General features: G+C 37.5%; 1 protein-coding gene across 3 annotated transcripts in view; it reads left to right on the top strand.

The window, feature by feature from the left end:
* Positions 1-24,427, top strand: part of DSCAM (DS cell adhesion molecule) — a 729,459-nt gene that overhangs the window by 453,295 nt on the left and 251,737 nt on the right. For all 3 annotated transcript variants that reach the window (XM_038581531.1, XM_038581532.1, XM_038581533.1), the window contains exon 9: positions 14,179-14,457. In XM_038581531.1, the coding sequence (XP_038437459.1) occupies positions 14,179-14,457 (279 nt within the window). The remainder of the gene's footprint in view (positions 1-14,178; positions 14,458-24,427) is intronic.

Here is a 24,427-nt window from a genome sequence, read left to right as displayed (position 1 = left end):
CTGGACAACTCTCCTCTTTTTCCATTAAGCTCCCAAAGGAGTAGAACAGTGAGTCATTGTCTTCCAGCTAACCATCTCTCACATCCCTGGGAGAGAAGACAGGTGTGTCTGTTTCCTTTCAGAGAAACCCATCTTTCTAGGCCTTTTTTTCTTTTAAAAAAAATTTACTTAAATTCATTTTAATTAACATATAGTGTATTATTAGTTTCAGAGGTAGAGCTTAGTTATTCATCAGTTGCATGTTAACACCCAGTGCTCATTGAATCAAGTGCCTTCCTTCATGCCCAGCACCCAGTTACCCCATCTCCCCACCACACTCCTATCCAGTGACCATCAGTTTATTACCTAGAGTTCAGAGTCTCTTATGGTTTGCCTCCCTCTCTGTTTTCATCTTATTTTATTTTTCCTTTCCATCCCTTATGTTCATCTGTTTTGTTTCTTAAATTCCGCATCTGTGTGAAGTCATATGATAATTGTCTTCCTCTTATTGACTTATTTCCCTCAGCATGATACCCTCTATTTCTATCCACATCATTGCAAATGGAAAGATTTCATTCTTTCTGATGGCTGAGTGATATTACATTATATAAATATACAACATCATCTTTATCCATTCATCTGTCAAGGGACATCTGGGCTCTTTCCATAGTTTGGCTATCGTGGACTTTGCTGCTGTGTACATTGGGGTGTATGTTCCTTCGAATCACTATGTTTGTATCCTTTGGATAAATACCTAATGGTGCATGGTAGATTTTTTTCCCCATTTCTTCAACTCTTGGTTTTCTGTAGCCTTTTGTTTTACAATGCTGAATGAATCCAATTGTTATTAGTGTATGTATATGACTTTTGAAACATGTCTACATGTTTCAAACACTTGTGTGTTTATTTTAATTAATCTTATTAAAGATTAATATTATTAAAGATTAGTCAGAAGTTATTTTAGATATTAGTTATATCGATAGTCCCATAGGTTTCCATTTATTCTCTATTTCCTGTTCTCTACCTTCCCTCTGTACCAGATAGACTCATTCAAGGACTAATAGTTAGGTTTACAATATGTGTTTATACTAAATGGTCATTAATATATTTCTCATCATATTTCCACACACATGAGGTTCTTTGTCCTAATTATTCAGTTCAGTCACAGAATTTGTTAATTTATTCAAGAAAGAACTAGTTGCTTGTTATGTGTATTAATCTAAGCATGGGGACAAAGTATCCTGGTTCTACAGACCTGAGTTTTTCAAGGTGTCTAGGAATGATAACAACACCTCCGCATCATTCACTCAAAGACTCAGAACATGTTAGTGCTAAAACTCATCTAGTCTGAATCCTCACCATGAAGAAATTGAAAAAGTTGCAGAGAGTGCACAGTTGCATAGCTGGCCTGACTGCACGGACAGCAGTCTATGTAATCAGTTCTGCAAATTTATACTGATATGAATATTGTGTGGATGGAATACAGAGGGACAAATATACTATTTCTCTCTTTTAGGCAATTAATGATATTGCTCCTTCATTACATCGCTAATTCAGTGCCCTGAAATTTATCAAACTAACTTAATTGACCTAGGGCTTAATTAAAATAGTGTAACTGCCTTTTTATACCCTTGTTTCACTATGACGTATTTCAGTATTTTTTTTTTTAGAGGGCGGGAGAGAGTATCCCAAGCAGCCTCCATGCTCAGTGCAGAGGCTGGTGTGGTTGGGACTCCATCTCGCAAACCCTGAGATCATGACCTGAGCCAAAATCAAGAGTCAGATATTTAACTGACTGAGCCACCCAGGCACCCTGTATCTCAGCATTTTGCTCAAGAAATGCAGCAACTTGAAGTCAGTTATAATTAATAACCAAGCTTCTAAAGAAGGGTGACCTTTTCTCAGTCAGTGTCATGGAAAATACTTCTCAAGTAAATAACATGCTATTACTGACAATCCTTGTAAAAAAGCTACTTGGTGAAGTCCCAATAGTTCATTTTTGCTTTTGTTTCTTTTGCCTTCGTGGATATATCTTGCAAGAAGTTACTATGGCCGAGTTCAAAAAGGGTGTTGCCTGTGTTCTTCTCTAGGATTTTGATGGAATCTTGTCTCACATTTAGATCTTTCATCCATTTTGAGTTTATCTTTGTGTATGGTGAAAGAGAGTGGTCTAGTTTCATTCTTCTGCATGTGGATGTCCAATTTTCCCAGCACCATTTATTGAAGAGACTGTCTTTCTTCCAATGGATAGTCTTTCCTCCTTTATCGAATATTAGTTGACCATAAAGTTCAGGGTCCACTTCTGGATTCTCTATTCTGTTCCACTGATCTATGCGTCTGTTTTTGTGCCAGTACCACACTGTCTTGATGACCACAGCTTTGTAGTACAATGGAATATTACTCAGCTATTAGAAATGACAAATACCCACCATTTGCTTCAACGTGGATGGAACTGGAGGGTATTATGCTGAGTGAAGTAAGTCAGTCGGAGAAGGACAAACATTATATGTTCTCATTCATTTGGGGAATATAAATAATAGTGAAAGGGAAAATAAGGGAAGGGAGAAGAAATGGGTGGGAAATATCAGAAAGGGAGACAGAACGTAAAGACTGCTAACTCTGGGAAACGAACTAGGGGTGGTAGAAGGGGAGGAGGGCGGGGGTGGGAGTGAATGGGTGACGGGCACTGGGTGTTATTCTGTATGTTAGTAAATTGAACACCAATAAAAAAAAAATAAAAAAAAAAATAAATGAACAGAAAAAAAAAAAAAAAGCTACTTGGAAAAATGAGCTAAGTTTTAAAATGAATGCCAGTGCTTTTACGAATCTTTCTTATCCCTGTCATGTAGCTTCACTGTCATCCCCGCTGGTTAGAGTCGCATGGCTTTGCTTCCATCGATATAAACACAAAGTAATTGAAGCCCATTTGGATGAGTCTTTTCTCCACCTGGATTAGCAAGACCTGAGCTATGTTTCATTTTCCTTTTTTTTTATACTCATTTTATTTAAGTTCAATTAACCGGTATATAGTATATCATTAGTCTCAGATGTAGAGTTCAATAACTCATCAGTTGCATATAACACCCAGTGTCATTCCATCACGTGCCCTCCTTAATGCCCATCACCCTGTTACTTCCTCCCCCTACCCCTCTCCCCTCCATCAATCCTCAGTTTGTTTCCTAGATTTAAGAGTCTCTTATGGTTTGTCTCCCTCTATGATATTGTAGGTTGCATTTTCTTGATGCCATGATGATTTAAATAGCTTTTCTTTTAAATATTAGAGATGCCAGTTAGTCTGGATATGTCAGAAGATGGCTCAGTTTTATACTAAGTGTTCTGTATAAACACATTATTGCGTGGGGGAAAGGGGAAAGTAACCTGGCATCCTCCTCAGTCCAAGGTGACTCTAATAGTTAAATGCATAAATTCTCATGAATTCTCAAGTTGTTTATCATTTTTTAAATGTTAAAGAAGTGATTCATTTCAGCATGATATGGCTATGGCCATGAATACCTTCCATGAAGAAACATCTCTCATGACTAGGGATGAGAATCTCTTCTGGAAACCATCCAGGTCCTTACACCACAGCATGGTTGACAACCATTGGTTGACAATAGCAGAAGTGACCCGTGCTTTTTGAAAGTGCTTTTGAAGGAAATGCTGTCACCTTATCAGAGTTAGTTTTAGTGTTTTACCCCCACAAATTCTAAGCAATTTGTCTTTCCTCTTCTTTATGTGCAATTTGTAACTTTCCAGCTGATGGGAACAACAGTTCCTTTTTCTCTTCATTATAATTCTACATTGTGCCTTAAGGATTTTTTTCTTCCTAGGAATGCTTTAATTGTATTTTCTCCCATGGGCTTAATTTGTAATTTTAAACAATTTGGGGAGAAAAAGTTATTTTTCTTACCTATCTACTTATGTTGTCATATTTATGGTTCTGTGGGTCTCACAATCTGATCATCCAAAACACTTTGTTTCAAAAATCACTATAGAAGAGATAGTTACTATTGTCTTTGATTTATTCCAAAGTTACACCATGTTTTATGTCAACTGACTACTCTGTTGGCTAGTATTCAGCTTAGGGACCTTATACTTTAGGCCTCCACCTGCTAGGAACCCTTTCTCTGGTGCAAGCAGGGTGTGTATATGCTTGGCACTCGTGCATATGTGTGTTATTTTTTATATTTGTCGTGCTCTCTTGTATTTCTGAATTGAGCCTTTTGGGAGTCCTTGAGCTCTGACTCCAATATTAGCACTGAATTCTTACTCACTTTAGTTCTGTTTGATGTATATTAGTGAGCTTATGAATATGCATAACCCCGTGTGAAAGACAAAATTTCAGTTCTGGACACTGGCTGAACCTGGGACACCTAAATAAGTACAAACTAACCAACCAACCAACAAATAAACACAGACTTTTTAAAGGTAATGAGCAGTAAATATTTTTAAGATTTAATTATTTATTTTAGAGAGAGAGAGAGCATGAGCAAGGAGAAGCAGAGCAAGAGAGAGAGAGAGAAAGAAAGAGAGAGAAGCAGATTCCCCGCTGGCCATGGAGCCCAATGTGGGGCTCATTCTCACAACCCCTGAGATCACGACTTGAGCCGAAACCAAGAGTTGGGTGCTCAACTGACTGAGCCACTCAGATGCCCCAGAATCTTAAAATTATACTTTCAAACAATTTTTTCCTTGCTTCTATCAATGACAGAATATTTCTGTTCTGTAGGAGAATAGGAAGATATTGTCAATCAAATACATAAGGGTCTTAATAAAGGAGAACCCAGCACACACAATGATTATCCTCTGGTCATAATCTGAAATGAGTAAAAACAACATGGATGGGTGGGTGGATGGATGGATGGATGGATGGATGGATGGTTGCTTGGTTGGATAGATGGATGGTTGGATGGACTATATATGGGCAGTTTTACAAATAGATTTGGCTTTGTTATTGACAGTAGATCAATTTTCACTTTTGGTGAAGCAAATTCTTGTAGGTTTGGTTCTCCAGGAAGCAAACTCTCTCCCTCTAAGAGAGAGTTTAGTGTATAAGGTGTTTATCAAGGAGTACTCCAACAATCAATGCTGTGGAAGGAAAGCAAAGAAGAGGGACTGGGCACAGGGAGGAGATGAGCTGTGGTACAGGCTGGTGACAGACTTAGCATCCCTGCAGGGAGCTCTGGAGAAAGAAGAGTCCTTCAGAGCTGTTGCGTTGGGACAGAATTGCCCTCCTTGATCAGTCATTGGAGGTAGTCACCCCAGAAAGAGCATGTCCCTCGTGAAGTGGATCTCTGCAGCTGGAACAGTCTTCAGAGTAGCTGATAACTGAAGGGTACTACCTGACATCATTCCCAGACTCTGGGGCACACATCTTTTCTTGAAAAAGAATCTGAGCTACATGTCTCCATATGCATCAACTCCTACCACTTACATAGATGCCAAACAGCTAGAGATATGCATCTTAAACACTTTCCCTAAAAATGTTTTCCTTAAATTGCTCCCACTTTCTATAATGACATTAATTCAATATTTCAAACAAGAAATGGAAAGGGGGGCACCTGGGTGGCTCAGTTGGATGGACATCTGTCTGCCTTCAGCTCAGGTCATGATCTTGGGTTCTGGGATCTAGTCATGTGTCTGGCTCTCTGCTCAGTGGGGAGCCATCTTCTTCCTCTCCTTCTGCCCTTCCCTCCATGCTCTCACTCTCTCTATAAATAAATTAGTAAAATCTTTTTAAAATAGAGAAATGAAAAGGATCACAGTGTATGATGGTCACCTAACTGAAGTAGACTTTTGTCATCAAAACAATTTGTAAGCCAGAGAACCTCTTCAGTTCTTTGATTCCTGTGATTTCTTTAATTTATTCAGGTAATATCTGTGCATTTACTGTTAATGGGCTGGAATTAGTAGGAGAACCTACAGATAAATAACTACTTCATAGCAGCAGGTAGTAGATGTCTTGAAAAGGAAGCAGCACAGGATGAGAAATATTTCAGCTCACTGTGAGAGAGCAGTGGGTAGATGAATAAGGAAAGCACTGATTTCAACATAACACCATCAAATAAATATGTATGCATGAGATCTTTTAGAAATAGAGATGATGACATCTACCATTCTGCTAGTGAGGTGGGATGGGAAGTCTGGAGTCAAGAAAAGGTTTCCTTTTTCAAGAGAAACTGAGTTGAGTCTCAAAGGAGCCTGAAGAGGTCTACAAAGTAGCTAACCTATGAGTTGAGTGTTCATGCCACAAGATGGTAGGGGTGGGAATGAGGTCCAGATGGGGAAGAGGCAGTAATCGGGGAAGGGTGGAGTTCCTTACATTCAGAGTCAATAAGACTGAAACAAAGAATCCCCAGTGGAGGCAAGCAGGATGAGTCAGTATAGAGACAGGCTTCAGATCTTGCGGTGTTTGTTACCTCTGCTTGCTTTCACCACCTAAAAGTGGTGACATAATGGAGTCAGAGGGACGTGAGCAGAGGGACATACAGCTGTGTTTCAAGATATTAATATTGTTGAAGTATGTACATAAGATGGATTGGAATGCAGAAAGATGAAAAAATAGGAAGCTTCATTAGGCTCAATTGAAAAAGTTTTAATAAAAGGTGGAGGTTGTGTGTTTGGAAGAAAAGGAGCCAGAGCAGGAGATATTGAGAAATGAAGTAGAAGAGACATAGCAGCCCACTGCTAGTGGCTGGAGAGAAGACAAATGCACAACTAGCAAGGCTTTTATTTTTTCTGAGCTTCTTGCAGTTAGGAGGTTTTTAGACAGAAAGAGAATGTGAAAGATGAAGCTTAGATTAATGGAAAACTCGTATGTTTGGTTGGGAATTTGAGATGCTTATGGGACATCAAGATGAAGAGAGTAGCAGACAACTAAACAAGCAGGCATGAAGCTTGAGAAGGAGTTTTTGGTTGATTGGTAGATTGGGGAATCAGTGGTATGGAGCTGACATCGGAGTGGAGGGGTAGGTAGTCATCAGGGAAATAGGAACGAAGGCCAGGATGGGGCATCAAGAAATGAGGTTTCTACCAGCATAGAATCAGTAGGGGGAACATGGCTGAACTACTTACTTCAGGTTTTTAACCTCCTTTCTGGTTTGTTGTATGAATTTTTCCAATGAATGAGGCACCCACCCTCACGTCATTTTGCCGTGGGATCTGTGAACTCGTAAACTTTTATAAAACACTCACCTGTTTATAAACACCCATAAGAGGCAGAGGTTGTGGCAACATTTATTATTCCTGAGAATATATTACTGGTTCATTTAATTTGCTTAAAAATAATTTCAAATTATATTTATCATACCAATAATTGAATAAACCTAATTCTAATTCTATACAGATGTATCTGTCTCTCTTGCCTCATGCCTGTCCTTCTCCAGCAGACACAGGTTTAGGACCAGCAACATAATTCATGGTGATTCGGGAGCTGCTCTGGCTCAGAAGATCAAGCTCACATAGCAGTTCTCAACTGGCCCAGATGGCCATGCCTAAATAAGCAAGGCTAGGTCTAACTTTATCTACCCAACTCACCCTGCCAGTAGGAGGAGAGATGGCTCAGTGGGACTTCAAGTTAGAAGTCCTGAGCTCTTACACTAATCAGACTATGAAACAGAGCCTCACCTTTGTCCTTATCATCTTGTTATTATTATGTCCTGGATATATTTCCCTTTCTATTCACAAATTCAGTCTTGTCTAATGTTCAGAGTATAAACACAAGTTCATTGTCACCTCTAAAAGGTATTTTCAAAACCTGTTATGCAGGTTAAGATATACAAGGCACTATTCTTTCCACTAATTGTGGGAAGTATAGGTAGACTCAATACATCTTCTGCCTCTTTGGTCACTCTACGTAAGGAAATAGGCATGTGCACAGACTGCTATACTCATACTCACATGCCATCCATCCTGTGATACTTTCCACTGTACAATCTTGAATAGCAGGCCTCTTGGAATGGGTAGAAGAGAGTTTAATCATGTTGTGATAACAGAGTAGAGAACTATACAGCATAGGGCTAGTAATTGACAATTTGGGAATCTAAAGCATGTTGTAAAGTAGCAGAATTGGACAAATAACTGGTCTTATGGGTGGAGAGACAGATGAATGATGTGCTCAACTCACAAGCCACACATGCTCATCAGCCTGATGATTTTAGAGCACAGCTTCCATTTCAGTGGACAGAATAGGGCTGTAAGCCTGTGAGGGTCCTGGGTATATCTAGTGGAGGACAGGCACCGAAGATGCATGTGTAATTGGAACTGAACTCTGAGAAATCAGCCATGGGATTTGCATTCCCATAATGGATAGTATTTACAGATACAATTTTTGGAGACTTTGGGAAGCAGGCAAGATATAAAACAGGAAAACTTCTTGAAGGATAAAAAGAGAGAGGTTGCTGGATGGAATGGGGAAGGGGAATTGGGAAGATGAGAATACCCATTGCTGTAACCCAGAAGACTGGCTTGAGGCAGGCTCCTTGAGCAGTCTGAGATCAGGAGCTATCAACCTGAGGACTGTGTGGAGCCCCAAGGCATTGAAGTACCATCAGAGAAGAGATGACAAATGTGGAGTTAATAAAATTATATATAGTGGTACAAACACAGCCCCTGTGTGTGTCAACATCCATGTAATGTATTTGACTTTTCCCAGTGGGCTCTGGGACAAAAAAAAAAAAGGTAGAAAGAGGAAAGAGAGCAATGCAAACTGAGCATCTTCTGTGCACCCCTAGGCCCTATGCCTGAGTGTTATGTGAAGCCCCCACCAACACTCATTAATTATATTCCTTGTCATCACTTTATGCAGGAAGAAATCAAATTGCGGACTTAGAGAAAGTGGATGAGGTAAACACTGCAAATTACCCAAGTTTGGCTGACACCCAACCCATGTTTCTTTTCTATGTCATACTTCCCCCTGGGAAGAAATAAAAGCTCTTTTTTTTTTTTCCCTGTGAAGAAGAATATACAGTTAATTCTTGAGAGACAACACATAGAAATGTATTACCCTGAGTTAACATTCTTGTTCAGGGTTTAGAAAGAGATAGAGTAGAAACTAACGTTTGGCTGCATTCATAGTTCCCAACTGCCTAGGAGAGAGGAGCCCCACAAGCAAAGGGAAATGAAATAGCAAACCTGGTCATTAGTGACATTTAGCAGATATTTACATGCTTCATGTAGGAAGGTTAAGTCCCAACCTGTTGTAGGTCACATTCCAGATTTCTGCTCCTGTGATATTACAAGCCTTCGCTGTCAACAAGATTCAGAGGATTTACCTTAAGAGGTGTACTAATGAACCATATAAAGCGAGCAGTGTGACTTTACCAAAGTTTTTACAAGCGTTTTTTGAATCACTTGGTTTACTTTTTGCCTTCAATTCTATAACTTACGAATGTAAAATATACAATTTGGGGACCTTTAAGAAAACTTAAGGGGCAGGTAGGGTGGCTCAGTGGTTTAAGCATCTGCCTTCCACTCAGGTCATAATCTCAAGGTTCTGGGTCCACCCCCATATAGGGTTTCTTGCTCAGCAGGGAGTCTCCCTCTGCCCTTCCCCCTTGCTCCTGCTATCTGTCCCTCTCAAATAAATAAATTAATTAAATATTTTTTAAAAAATATAATCAAAAAAAATATATATATAATCAATGTATACACCAGACATGTGTTTATGGCTAAAGTGCTGGAGATAGTGAGATGAAAAGTGATATAATCCACAAATCTGTCTGATGGCTTAATCTCCATTTTAAAAGGTGCATCCTGATGTAATGTGGCAAGTAAAACAACAAATAATAAACTTGACTTCTGACGTTATCCTGGGAAAATGACTTTTCCCTCTAACTGAATCCTCTTTTTTTAATCATGGAAATCTTTAGTTATTTTGGATAGTTTTTTTTTCCTTAAATATATTTTAAAATATTTTATTATTTTTCCTTTATAGTGACACCCCTCAATGTTTTATGTTACTAATGTTAAATTACATTTCTGCATGATATATAGCCATTAAAAGAGTTTCATAGATTTTATGGTCATATGTGGAATAAAAGAAACTGGGCAGAGGACCATAGAGGGAAGGGAAGGAAAACTGAATGGGAAGTCATCAGAGAAGGAGAAAAACCATGAGAGACTCTTAACTCTAGGAAACAAACTGACGATTGGTGGAGGGGAGGTGGGTGGGGAGATGGGGTCACTGGGTGATGGGCGTGAAGGAGGACAGTTGATGCAATGAGCACTAGGTGTTACATGCAACTAAGAAATTATTAAACACTACATTTGAAATGAATGATGTACTATATGTTGCCTAGTTGAAATTAAATAAGAGAAATTCCATACAGGAATTAAAAGTGGATTTACACATGAAAATTGCAATAATATAGTATTCTATATTTGCTCATATATTTACTCTCACCAGAGAACCGCATACTTTCACATGGCCTTGTGTTATAGCCTAGTGTCCTTTCATTTCAACTTGAAATAGTTCCTTTAGCATCTCTTATAGGGCAGCCCCAGTGGTGAACTCCCTCTGTTTTGTTTATCTATGAAAATCTGTCTCTTCTCAATTTTTGAATTACAGTTTTGCTGGGTGCAGCATTCTTGACTGGCTGCATTTTCTTCTATTAACTTTTATTAAAAGATTTTATTTATTTATTTGAGAGAGAGAGAGAGAACAAAAGCAAGGGAGCAGCAAAAGGAGAGGGAAAAGCTGAGCAGGGAGCCAGATACAACATGGGGCTGGATCCCAGGACTTTGAGATCATGACCTGAGCCAAAGGCAGATGCTTAACTGACTCAGATATGCATGTGCCTTTTGGCTGGCTATATTTTAAAATATTTCAGATATATATTTTTCACTATATAATACATTCACTATAACTTATGATTTGGAGTATGTAACTAGACACTTAATTACATACTGTGATTATGTATTAATTGTGAACATGCTGGTGGTTAAGGGCAGTGTCCCCCAGCTGCTGTGCATGTTGTGTTCTTGGGTCTACTCTTTATAAGGTTTACGCCTGGTCACTTGCCCTCTTGTTTGCTAACTGTGCCTTCTCACTGAGCCTGCCTGAGTATGTCTGCATTCTTGGCATCTGGTCTAGGCTAAGAATGAGACAGCTGAGTGTTGTGATAGTTTAAAACACAGTGTTGAATGGAAGGACTGTGCTTTGAGCAGCACAAGTGAGAGTAAGTAGGCACATGGGCTTTCTAGTGTTTGTTTTCACTGCCTTGGAGATGGCGTCTTTAGACATGGCTCTTCAGGAGTGTTTTTCTATGTTTCAAGTTTTTGAAACGTACTCGTGGGACTACAGTTATATCCCTTACAGTTCTATAAACCAATGAAGTCCAGAAATTTTGAAATGATAGAATTTGTTTTTGTTTTCTTTTTAAATCACGATTATTTTTGGGGTGTCTGGGTGGCTCAGTCGGTTAAGCATCCAACTCTTGACTTTGACTGAGGTCATGATTTCAGGGTTCTGAGACTGAGCCCCATGGTTGGCTCCATGCTGAGCATGGAGCCTGCTTAAGATTCTCCCTCTGTCTCTCTCTTTCTGCCCCTCCCCGTAACTCATGTGCACCCACTAAATAAATAAATAAATAAATAATAATCAATCAATCAATCAATCCTGGTAGCTACTTCTTGTTTCTGTTCTTGAAAGTAACATGCACCTGATCTCCCTATTCTAGAACTTTCTTTCACTCTAAAAGTAGACAGTTTTATAATTAATAATCAGTGTACATCCTACATATTGTGTTCTTATTAAATAGATTGAGAATATGCTATGTCTTTCTTTCTTGAGCTGGGAAATAGAAAGTATGTCCTTATATTTGTCTTCTCCCTATTATAACTGGTAGAAATGGAGTCCTTTCCCTTGCCAATTCATCTTTCAACTTAACTGTTTTGTTTTTTTCCTCACCTTAAAGCCTCATAAAATAAAGCCATCACTAAGCAATGGATTTGTTGCTTGCAAGTGTCCTTGGAAGTTCCTGAACTCCCTGCTAACTCATTCACACCTCACAGAAACCCCTTTCTTCTACCAATAAGGAAATGGAGGCACAGAGGGGAGTTAAAGACTTTAGTTAGTGGCATAGCTGGACTTAACCCAGGTAGTCTGGGTCCGAAGTTCTTATCTTAAAAGAAATATGATTTACAACTCAGATAGCCAGTAAGTTCTTAGGTTTGTCTGAGGAGACTGACAATAAGTTTTGATAAGTAAGGAACCAAACAAGAGGAAATATAGTTACTTTTTTATTTTAAAAAAGATAGTTTATTCAGTGTTAATAATATGTATACCAGTAGTAAACATTTATGCCATTTGGAGCAACATTTAGAGAAACCCAAGCACTTTGCTACAAATTGTCACTTTCCCTGCCTAATATCAACTATGAATAACCACGGCCTAATCCAACCTGATCTTTTCTACTAGCACCAGGTAGCACCACAACCCAAGATCTTTTTTTCCCAGTGTCAGATCAATGCACTGCAGATTCAAAGCTCTAAGTTTACATGGAGAATCGCTGTCAGCAGTTTTGACATTGAATGCACTGGCACCTTAAACTTTTTTTTGTTGGTTGGCTTGTTGGTTTCTTTGGTAAGACCTGACTTGAGCCATCTATTCACTAGTCCTTCCAACTGGCTGTATTTGCAATTCTGTGTCCTAGATCCTATGCTCTTGAAAGCATATAGTAGTAGTAATAATAATATTAAATAGCAGAATAGCCACAGCTCTGCTCTGTTGACATCTGCTGCTGCCTATGACTATGTATGAAAGCTCCACTGGGCAGAGACTGATATATTATGTTCATTGCTGTGTGCCTAGCACACACAGTGTCATCAAGCACGTACCAGGAGCTCAATGAATGGTTTCCATTCAGATGTGTCTCAGGTTGATCGCTTACATCTCCCCCAAGTTGATAATTGAAATGTACTTACAATTGATATAGTGAACAAATTCTGTAGATATCCTTCTATTTAATAATTTCCTTCTATAAAATCAGCTGGTATAATAATTGGTTCATATTAAGTTATTGCATGGTTAATAATCTCAGTTTACAACCTTGCACATTTCCAAGTCTATGAAATAAAATTGGGAAGGTCTGAGCTCTTACTCTGGACTAGTTTTATGGCCAAAGGCAAAGTAATATCTTTGAGAATTACTTTCTCCATCTGCAAAGTGACACTGTGCATAATAACCCTCTAGGGCTGATAGGAAGAGCATATTGATACTCTTGACCCACACATGACCCCACAACCAATAAGTAACAAAGGTAGGATTCAAAGTTGTCCCATGACCCCACAACCAATAAGTAACAAAGGTAGGATTCAAAGTTGGCTTCTCTGGCTCCAATTTAACAGTTTATGACTCTGAAAACCTGTGAAAACATCTAGGAAGTTATTGAGGAAGAGTGGTCCTGAGGCAAGAGGGTAAACAGGAGTTTATCAGGAAAATTAAATCAGAAAAGAGCTTTCCAGACTGAGCTTGGCTGTGTCCATGGCTGGCCAAGTTGAAAGCTGTGACCTTGTCCTCATTAGCAACACATCTCAGCAACTCAGAAAACTGGCCATGGATCAGTTCATAACTTAAGGTCATGCACATGGACTGTGTAAAATTGAGGGGTACAGAGTAAAGATGTGATTATCCTAACATAAAATAAGTCTTTTTCCATTAACATTTGCTATTAGTTGGATGTTAGTCCTACAAAAAAATGTTTAATGGTGAAACTAGAATCTCTTTTTTGAACAGGCTTAAAGTATGCCTATTAGCAAGCCATGGAATGCATTAAAGGGGGAATGGAAATTATTGTGCTAGTACTCGCAGAGCAGGAAAGAAATCTTTTTTTATATACATCATTTTCAAAAGCATCTAAGAGAAAATCAAATCCAAATGTCTCTTTCACAGTATTTACATGAAGAGTGCAGAGCCTGAAATATTTTCATTCAAAAATGATTATTTTTAAAAAGTCTATTGAAATAAATTAAGCATGTTTGCTGAAGTACAAATTAAGCCATGATTTTCATTTAGAACGATGAGAAAAATCAAGTAACAGGATAGTGCAATTTCAAATCTTCTAGTTCATGTATTTACATGCTATAGCAGTGACTGTATTCCCCTTTCAATGTCATGCATGAGGTCTGAAGGAAAAGAGAATGTAAAGCATGTGGGCAGTTTGTTGCCATCTTTATTATGTTTTCTCTTCTTTCTTTCAGTTCCACCTTTTATCCAGCCTTTTGAGTTTCCAAGATTCTCCATTGGACAGCGTGTCTTTATCCCATGTGTTGTGGTCTCAGGGGACTTACCCATCACAATCACCTGGCAGAAGGATGGCCGGCCAATCCCAGCAAGCCTTGGGGTGACCATCGACAACATTGACTTCACGAGCTCCTTACGGATTTCCAATCTCTCCCTCATGCACAATGGGAATTATACCTGCATAGCCCGGAATGAGGCAGCGGCTGTGGAGCACCAAAGCCAGCTGATTGTGAGAGGTAAGGAGAGGGACACAGGATGCGTGGCATTGATGTGGTTAAATTCAACAATGCTCACAGAGAGTGTTCACTTGAAAAAATTTGAAAATAGGGCAGCCTGGGTGGCTCAGCCGTTTAGCGCTGCCTTAAGCCCAGGGCCTGATCCTCGAGTCCCACATCAGGCTCCCTGCGTGGAGCCTGCTTCTCCCTCTGCCTCTCTCTCTCTCTCTCTCTCTCTCTCTCTGTCTCTGTGTGTGTGTGTCTCATGAATAAATAAATAAAATCTTTTTAAAAAATTTTTGAAAATAATTAGAATTCATAGAATTTGCTGAAATCCCATTAAAATAAACCCCACAAGTGTAGAACCAACTACAAACTCCACTAACACCAAAACCAAGATTTTATTTACCTAAAACATGAAGCCTCAAATAATTAGCACCTAAGAAATGTGTGCTAGAAGAAGTGTGAGTAGGACTTAATTAATAACTAGGCTTTCCCTACATTAACCCATAAAGTTCATGAGCTCCTACTGTATTATATTTACTCTATTTAGCACTTTTTATAATATTATTATTTAGATTGATGGTTTTACAAATGTTTATCAAATATTTTTTGTCAGATCACAATTTTTATTTGTTTTTAATTAAAATTTACTTATTTGAGAGAGCAAGCATGAGCAGGGGGAGGGGTGGAAGGAGAAGCAGACTCTCTGCTGAGCAGGGAGCCCGACGCTGGGCTGAATCCCAGAACCCCAGGATCATGATCTGAGCCAAAGGCATATGCTTAATCAACTGAGCCACTCAGGTGCTCCCTCAATCACACTTTTTCTGATGATTCATAAAATAGTAACTTTTTATTTTTTTAAATTTGTTTTACTGAAGTACAGTTGACACATAGCAAATAGTAGCTTATTGTGTTTTTTTAGTTTAGAACTGTGAAGTTAGCTTCAGTTTAGAAATATGTTTTGCTCTGCCCTTCTGTTAAGTATTAGACCTCTCATTAATTTAGGAGGCTATAACAACATTTATTAAATTAAACAAAGTGGGGTACCACTCATTTAGAAATTAAAATAGGGTGGTGTAGCTTGTAGATAAAATTGTCAGGGAACTTGATGCATCTAAAATGTAAGTATTGGTCTCATTTCAAATCTTTAGTCTAGTCATCAAATTCCCATGAAGGTTCTACTTATCTGCAAAATGAGCTGCTGCTATTCTGTAAAGTCTCTTGGCTACACACATGTGATTTTATGATTCTGTAAGAGCTGTATGTGTTCATCTCCTACTATAGTTCTCACCTGCATTGCAAAAATAATTGTATTAAATTAAATTCTTATGTTAATGTTGATTATTTGCATTTTAAAATCTCCATAATTGGACTCTCAGAGTAATTTTTGGGAGAGGTTGATTTCCATTATTTTCCAGGTAGTTGATAGATCTGAGCAGATTCTTTCTTGGGCAGCAGATTCCTATGTCCTTTCTCAATCTTTGGACCTTGTCCTCATGACATCTCTTCTGGATGATGAGTAATGTACTTTCTGTGGACTTGCCAACAAAAGAAACTGAAGCATACTTAGAGTTTATATAAAGAAACCAACTTTGTATTTGTAAAAAAGATTTTCCCTGAGTAAGAAAATATATTTTCAGTCGCATACAAACTAAAAATACAAGTGACATTTTTTCTCTTTCTACCTTGTGCTTTTGAGTATAAGAATAGGAATGCATGAATCTGTTTCTCATTTTTTGAAGACAAATAAAAATGGGAGCCAATGTAGTATCCATTTCCCAAATGTTTTCTTATAAGAGGAATTGACTCTTACCGTTATTTGTGAAGGGCAAAGCAGTACATCAGCCTATTTCCTGAATAATCTGCTCTGAAGGCTGCAAGTCAGGGAAAAGAATTGTTAGACAAAAATGGACATGCATGCTGTTTGTATCACTTGCCCTTACAGGGAAGGTAACCAGATTTTTTTGACCAAAGGCAGAGCTCAGATTAACTGAAGTTGAACCTACCCATCTGGGGTGATGTGGTTGATCACAATCTGATTAGTGGCTTCATGTGGTTGTTCTTCAAATATGTCAAATAAGCTTCTGTAAATCACCAATGAGTGAAGATAGTTCTGAAAAAAGGAATGTGCTTCACAAGTAGGTCAGTGGTTGGGTAAGTAGCCAAGGACAAGATGTTGGGACAGTAATCTCAGTCTAGACTTAACCATAGAATCTCTTAAGAGTCTTAAGAAAATGCTGATAACTATTTTCTGGCCCCAATTAATCCCAATTAAAGAATAATCTTTAAGAGTAGATCCACCTTTCATATCTCTGGGGTATTCCCTCCTTCTACCCCCCCCCCCAAAATCACCTGTTGGTGGTTCTTACATTTTGTCACACATTAGAATTACATGAGGAGCTTTAAAAGTCCTGATGTCTAAGTTGCAGCCCATACTAATTAAATAGCCATCTTTGGAGGTGGGGCCCAGGGATCAGTAATTTGTAAAATCCCCAAACTGACTTAGTATACAGCAAAGTCAAGTCCTATCACCCCAGGTAATTTAAATGTGGAGCTAATCATTTCTTGGCCTTTTGGCTAAGATCAAGTGTTGAATATGGAGCTATTTTAGAAGCCTGGACTTTATAAATGTGAAGAGATGTCATTAGTGACTTTAACCAGGTCAGTGACATGGCCTGATTTAGCTTTTTAATTATAACACTAGCAGTTGTTTGAAGAATGGACTGGTCCAGGAAGTAAGGGTAAGAGTTAAGAGTCTATTTTGGAAGTTTAGGTAAGATGAAAAGTGCCCTGAATGAAGGTGGTAATAGTTAAAGTAATGAGAAGCAGTTGAATTTGCAATACATTTTGAAGGCAAAGCAAACAAAACATGTTTATAAAGTGAATGTTGTGAATGAGAGGAAGCACAGGTATTGCTTAATAAGGTAAATAGAACTCTTTAACAGAAGTGGGGAAGCAGCAAAGAATAGTAGTGTAACATAGGGAACAATGACATGGGAGAAGCAAGAGGGTCCCGACCCAAGGCATTCCAGCATTTGAGATTCCAGGAAACAGAAAAGGAAAAGGAGAAGCCAGTGAAGTAAGAGAAGTCCAGCAGACTGTGGGGCCCTGTAAACAAATTAGGAAGTATATCAAGAAACACAGGTAATAATGTATGTAAAATCCCACTGGAAATAGAAAAAGGATATCCAAGAATTGGTCATGGGCAGGGGTGGGGGGATTGGTCACTGGACATAGACAGATGGACTTGTTTATAACCATGAAGAGTTGTTCATGGTTATAAACTAGCCCTGATTAGTAGGGCTAATGAACACAAAGGGAGGTGAATAAATGTGTGGAAATTCAAGAAAATATGATTATTTTAATATTTGCAGAAACATTGCTATCATGGGAAGCAGAAAAATGGAGAGGAAATTGAAGAGGACATGAGACAAGAGAAGTTTACATGCTAATGGGAATTAGTAGAGAGGAAAGAAGTATGTGGCAAAGATAATGAGATAATTATAGGATCAAATCCTTGAGTTAGTGAATGGAGATTGGATTCTTTGCACCAATAGAATATGTTAAAAGCAGTATAGTAAGAACTATTGTGGTGGTATTCCAAAAGATAGAATCAACTGAAATGGTTGGAAATTTCAGGGAGGCAGATTTTGGTTCATGTACCGTGAAACACAAATTAGAAAATCTATTGAATGGGGCCATCAAAGAGTAACAGGTAATGGATCTGTCCTCCCACCATTAAAAATAATCTATAAAACTGGGGGAAAATTTTATAAAACAACCATTTCCAGGCAGTGGAACAGGAGGCAGAGGGTCGTGATCCTTGAAAAAATGGAAGTATATGAATTGAGCTCCAAAATTTACCCCAATTTACCCCAAATTTCTGCATGGGGCACATTCCAAACCATGGCAGAGGGATACAGAGCCCAAGCAGATAACAGTGATCTTGCTGGGTGGAGAATACAGATAGAAATTTATAACTATTGAGGTGTGGGATTTTTCAGGACAGAATACTGGGGAGTGGTGAGCTCTTCAGAGAAAGATTTCTAAAAATTTCCTTTTGAGTCTTCAGCTGAATACTACACTTCACATGCATAGATGAGACTTCATGAAGTCAGCTACAGAACAGCTACCAGGTAGATGTGAAATGAATAAAGACTTCAGAGGTTACACAGTGCTGGGATATATTGGAGTTCTGAATAGCCAGAGTAGAGAACACATGGGAATTCAGGTAAAATCTCAAAGAGGTCAATAAGAGGAGGGCTAATCCATCTCTAAAAGAAGGACTACTCTATACAAAGGCTTAAAAAGGCCTTGAGAGAGGCCTTGACAAAATAAAACTTCACCAGTAAATTAAATGTCTGCAAGAATAACATTCAACACTCTTTTTTACAAGAATTTTTTTTAATTTTTATTTATTTATGATAGTCACAGAGAGAGAGAGAGAGAGAGAGAGAGAGGCAGAGACACAGGCAGAGGGAGAAGCAGGCTCCATGCACCGGGAGCCTGACGTGGGATTCGATCCCGGGTCTCCAGGATCGCGCCCTGGGCCAAAGGCAGGCGCCAAACCACTGCGCCACCCAGGGATCCCAACATTCAACACTCTTAAAAGGAAGTAAACAAAATGCATACTCTCAATCGCATATTCACAATGTGTTACACATAGTTACTAGATATGTGAAGGAGGAAAATGTGAGCCAAAAACAGAAGGAAAAACAATTAAAAAGCCAGACTAATGGGCATACAGAGGTTGGAATTAGCAGGAAATTTTTCAAGCAGCTATCATCTTATTTCAATGATTCAAATGAAAAGATATGTGCAATAAGTGAATACATAGGGAATGAAATAAGGGATATGTAAAACTTTTTTTTTTGTAAAACATTTTTTTAAGAATTAGAAAGAAATTCTAGATCTGAAAGACATATCTGAAATGAGAAATTCACTGGATTCATTTATATATAAAATACTAGATACTGCAGAGTAGAGGATTACTGAACTTGAAAAGAGGGTAAGAGAAATTATTCAGATATTTTCATGGAGAGGTAAAAGATGGAAAACACAGTAAACACTGACTCACTGAATTTGGGAAAATATCAAACACTCTGATGTATACATAGTTAGAATCTCAGAAAGAGGTGGAGGGAAAAATTTATTTGAATAGTAATGATTGGAAATTTTCCAAATGTTAAGAAAAATATAAATCTATACATCAAAATGACCAAAGAAACCCTCAAAAAATAAGCACAAAGAAAAACCATGCCATGGCACATTCTAATTAAATTATTAAAAAATAATAATAAAGTACTAAAAGTAACCAGAGAAATTTGACTTGTTACATCAAAATGGCCAGTAATAAAACTATAGACTACTCATCAGAAACAATTCAAGCCAGAACAGAATGAAACAATATCTTTAAAGTGCTGAAAGGAGGGGTAGAGGAGGAACATTTATCAGTCTAGGATTCTATAACCTGCAAAACATATTCTTCAAAAATGGAGGTGAAATAAATACATTTTTAGACAAATAAAGGTTTAAAGAATCACTAACTATATATTTACTGCAATAAATATTAAAGAATGCTCTTTGAACTAAAAGAAAAGAATTCCATGTAAACTGATCTATAGGAGGAATGAGGATTGCTTGGTATGATAAATTTATGGCTAAAGATAACATACACCTTATTACCATTTTTGTTTCTTTTTTGTTTTGTTTTGTTTTTTTATATTTTGTTTTTTTATAAATTTATTTTTTATTGGTGTTCAATTTGCCAACATATAGAATAACGCCCAGTGCTCATCCCATCAAGTGCCCCCCTCAGTGCCCATCACCCAGTCACCCCCACCCCCCGCCCACCTCCCCTTCCACCACCCCTAGTTTGATTCCCAGAGTTCATTTCCTTTAAAAATATTTAGAGGTTTAAACAGTAATAATTTATAACATGCAAAAATAAAATATGCAATAATATCACAAAGAACAGGAAGAAGGAAAGTGGAATTGTACTGCTGTAAAATTCATTCTGTTATACATGAAGTGTTATATGATTTGAACATAGATGCTGCTAGTTAAATATGTCCAATGCAAACTCTTGAGCAATTATCAAGAATGAAACAAATAAGTATAGATATTAATCCAACAGAATAAGTAAAAGAACATTAAAATATCCCCAATTAGCTATGGGAAAAAGGTAGGAAAAGAGAGACAAAATAAAAAGAACAGATGGAAAATAGATGGAAAACTTTGATACAACTATATCAATACTTTATTAGGTATAAATGTACTAAACATGTCAGTTAAAAAGCAAAGATTACCAATCTAATTAAAAAGCAAGATTCAAGTACATGGTATGCCATGGTAAATATAAAAACATAAATAGTGAAATATAAAATGGCATAAAAGACAAATCATAAAAAGCATGATTGGATGTATTAATATTAAATTAAATCTCAGGTAAGGAATATTACTATAAGCAAATAAGGACATGTTAAAATAATAAAATGGTTAGTTCATCCATAAGACATATAAATCTGAAATACACTGGGGGTTATTCTGTATGTTAGTAAATTGAACACCAATAAAAAATTTTAAAAAATAATAAATATTCAACATACAAAAAAAAAAAAAAAGAAATACAGATGCACCTAATAACAGAAATCCAAACACATGATTACAAAAGAAAACTGAAAGGAATAACAGACAAATAAATAATGACAATTAGGAATTTCAGCTCTCCTTTCTCAATAATTATTAGGATCAGAAGGAAAAAAAATCAGTAAGAATAGAGATTTAGACTACACTATCAACCCATATAACCTAATTGATATTTATGAATTATATCCAACAACTACAGAATACACATTCTAGAATTCTGATCACCTGAACATAAGAATGTAAATTTTGTTGTTTAAAGCTATTAAGTTTGTTGTGATTTATTGCAGCAGCTATAGAAAACTAATGCAAAGACAAACATCACTATAGTTCCTGCAGACATTAATTAAAAGGATAATAAATGTTTTGGATAATTTTATATCAGTATATTTGACAATTTAGATCAAATGATCAATGATTTCAAAGACATAAACTATCCAATTAGATACAAAAAAGAAAATTTGATTAGCCCCATGTCTGTTAAAAGTTTGAATTTATTATAAGAAAACTTTCTCACAAAAACTGAAGGCTGAGAGAGCCTAATTTGTAAGTTTTAGCAAGAATTAAAGAAAGAAATAATAGCACCTTTATGCAAACTCCTTCAGATAATCCAGGAAAAGGGAAGAGTTCCCAAATTTTTAGACACCACATAACCCTAAGATAAAAGTTAATAAAGACATTGCATGCAAAAAATTTTACAAACTGTTATTGATCGTAAATATAGGTGCAAAAAAATTACAGTAATGTAAAGAAAGGATAGCATATTATGACAAAGTGGGCTTTATCACAGGAATAAAAGCTTGGTTTAATATTCAAAAACTAATCCATTGAATTTACCATATTAACAAAATAAAAAGGAAAAATCACAGATATAAATAAGATAGATGAAAGGAACTTACTGCAATTCAATATCCATTCTAGATTTTTAAAAAACACTCTCAATTAACAAACAATAGTAACTGTCTCACTAGAATAAAAGGTACCTATGAAAAATCCATGTTTCGTACTCTTTATCCTTATGATTAAAAAAGAGATAAGAATGTCTACTCTCAATATTTCTATCAGTACTTTAGTGGTTATAGCCTTTGCGCTTAGACAAGAAAAAGAAATACAAGGCATAGCATTTGTGATAAAAGGCACAAATGTACCTACATGTGCTGATGACATGGCTGTGTACAGAAAAATGTTAACAAATATACCAATACAAAAGAAAAAGAGAAAGGAGTCGAAGTACATCAATATTAAAACACAATGAAACACAAAGGAAGACTGTAACAGAGGAAGTAAGAGACAAAAAAAAAAAAACAAGACAAATATAAATGTATTTGTAAATGCCCATAACAAGTCAGTCCTCCCCTATCAATAATTACTTTAAATGTAAATAGAATAGACTACTGATACCCATAAAACATAGATGACTCTGAAGAACAATATACTGAGTAAAAGAAGCCAGACACGTAAAAAGAGTAACATATTCTACACATAACATATCATAACATATTCTATTTGTATCCATTTATAAGACACTCCAGCATAGAAAACTAATCAACAGAGGTAAAAATCAGAATGGTTGCCACTGGGAAGAAAAATTTGGAACTGACAAGGAATGGATATGAGGAAACTTTTGGGAGGCAATGGAGATATTCTAAATCTTTATGGGGTATGGGTTTTGTGGATTTATGCATTTGTCAAAACCTATCAAACTGTACACTTTAAAGCTGTTTATATATAAATTGTACTTCAATTTTTAAAATATTAAAAGATAATATTCCTAAGGTTCAAAACTCTTTGAAAATGAAATAATTAACTAACTTACTTTCTAAAATAACAACTTTCCTACCAAAAGAGGTTTGTTAAAAATGGGATTGTGTTTTGAAAGGAACTGTATAATAGAAATAGATGTCACAAGTTAGTGACTGTCCTCAATAAATAGAGCCTCCCTTCTGGCTCTAGTGCTCAATGATTTAAAATGAAAGGCTATTATTTAAGCATTCTCTTCCTCACAGGCTGTATCATCTTTTATAACACATGTAGAAAATAATCTAGCTTCAACATGACTTTTAGTAAATCTATTTTTGTTAATTCTTTTTAAAAGATTTTATTATTTGAGAGAGAGGGAGAGAAAGCACAAGCTGGGGAAGGGGCAGAGGGAGAGGGAGAAGCAAACTCTCTGCTGAGTGGGGAGCCTGACATAGGGCTTCATCCCAGGACTCTGGGATCGTGACCTGAGCTGAAGGCAGATGCTTAGCTGACTGAGCTACCTGGTGCTCCTATTTTTGTTTTCTTTTACAGATTTTATTTATTTATTCATGAGAGAAAGACACACACACAGAGGCAGAGACATAGCAGAGGGAGGAGAAGCAAGCTCCCTGCAGGGAGCCAGATGTGGGACTCCATCCTGGAACTCTGGGATCACACCCTGAGCCAAAGGCAGAGGCTCAACTACTGAGCCACCCAGGCACCCCCCTTCATCCTTCTCTTATTTCATCATGAAACAGCAGTGTATTCAGCAGATACTTGTAATTGCTAGGCTCTAGAATAGTCACTAGGATGATGAATGGTCATTTCTTCCCAGTGAGAGCCCCCATCTAGTGGGAGAGAGACAGGTGACATCCTCACATGGTGATGTAACAAGCTGCAGAAAACTATGAAAGAAGAGGAAAGTTACAAAATTTAGGTTAGGAGACATGTGAGGCAGGTTTCTGGGGGACGGGAGGGACCCTGAGGCATTAAAAAATACAGCAGGGAGTTACAAAAGAAAGGAAGGCAATATGTTCCTGGAAGAAGGTCAGTCATCTGCAATGGCAGGGTGGCTTGAGACAGCAGATGCGCTTATTTCCCTAGTGTGGTAGAATGGTGTGGCTGGAGAGCAATAGGATGAAGGGTGAAACTCAGAGCTAATGATCTAAAGCAAAAAAAAAAAAAAAAAAAAAAGGAGTCATACAGAATAAAGTGAGACCAGGAGGTCAGAAGCCCAGAGGGGAAGGCCTCCATGGTCCACATGAAAAGTGGTGATGGTTGAAGCTAAGGTGATAGTAGCAGGGATGGCAAACGTGGGGTTAATTCAGAAGATATTTTGTAGGAATTGGTGGCCAATCGTTGAGAAAAATGTTTGAGAGGCCTTGATGACAGACGTTCTCCCCAAGAGTACCTGGCCAAGGACTATGGTGGGTGTTGGAGTGGAACTTGGGATATCTCATTGTCTCCTCCATTCTCTATCTGCCCACAATACAGAATAATTGGGACAGGGAACTTTCTCTGTGGATGGCTCAGGCCTGCTGTGAGTGACAGCCTCTTGCCTTCGATTGCTAGAAATTAGGCAGCTGCTCAAATTTCAGCCTTT

This window comes from Canis lupus, chromosome 31 (assembly GCF_011100685.1).
Source record: "Canis lupus familiaris isolate Mischka breed German Shepherd chromosome 31, alternate assembly UU_Cfam_GSD_1.0, whole genome shotgun sequence".
NCBI lineage: Eukaryota > Metazoa > Chordata > Mammalia > Carnivora > Canidae > Canis > Canis lupus.
The sequence above is the reverse complement of the archived record's forward strand: the minus strand, read 5'-3'. Positions and strand labels throughout refer to the sequence as shown.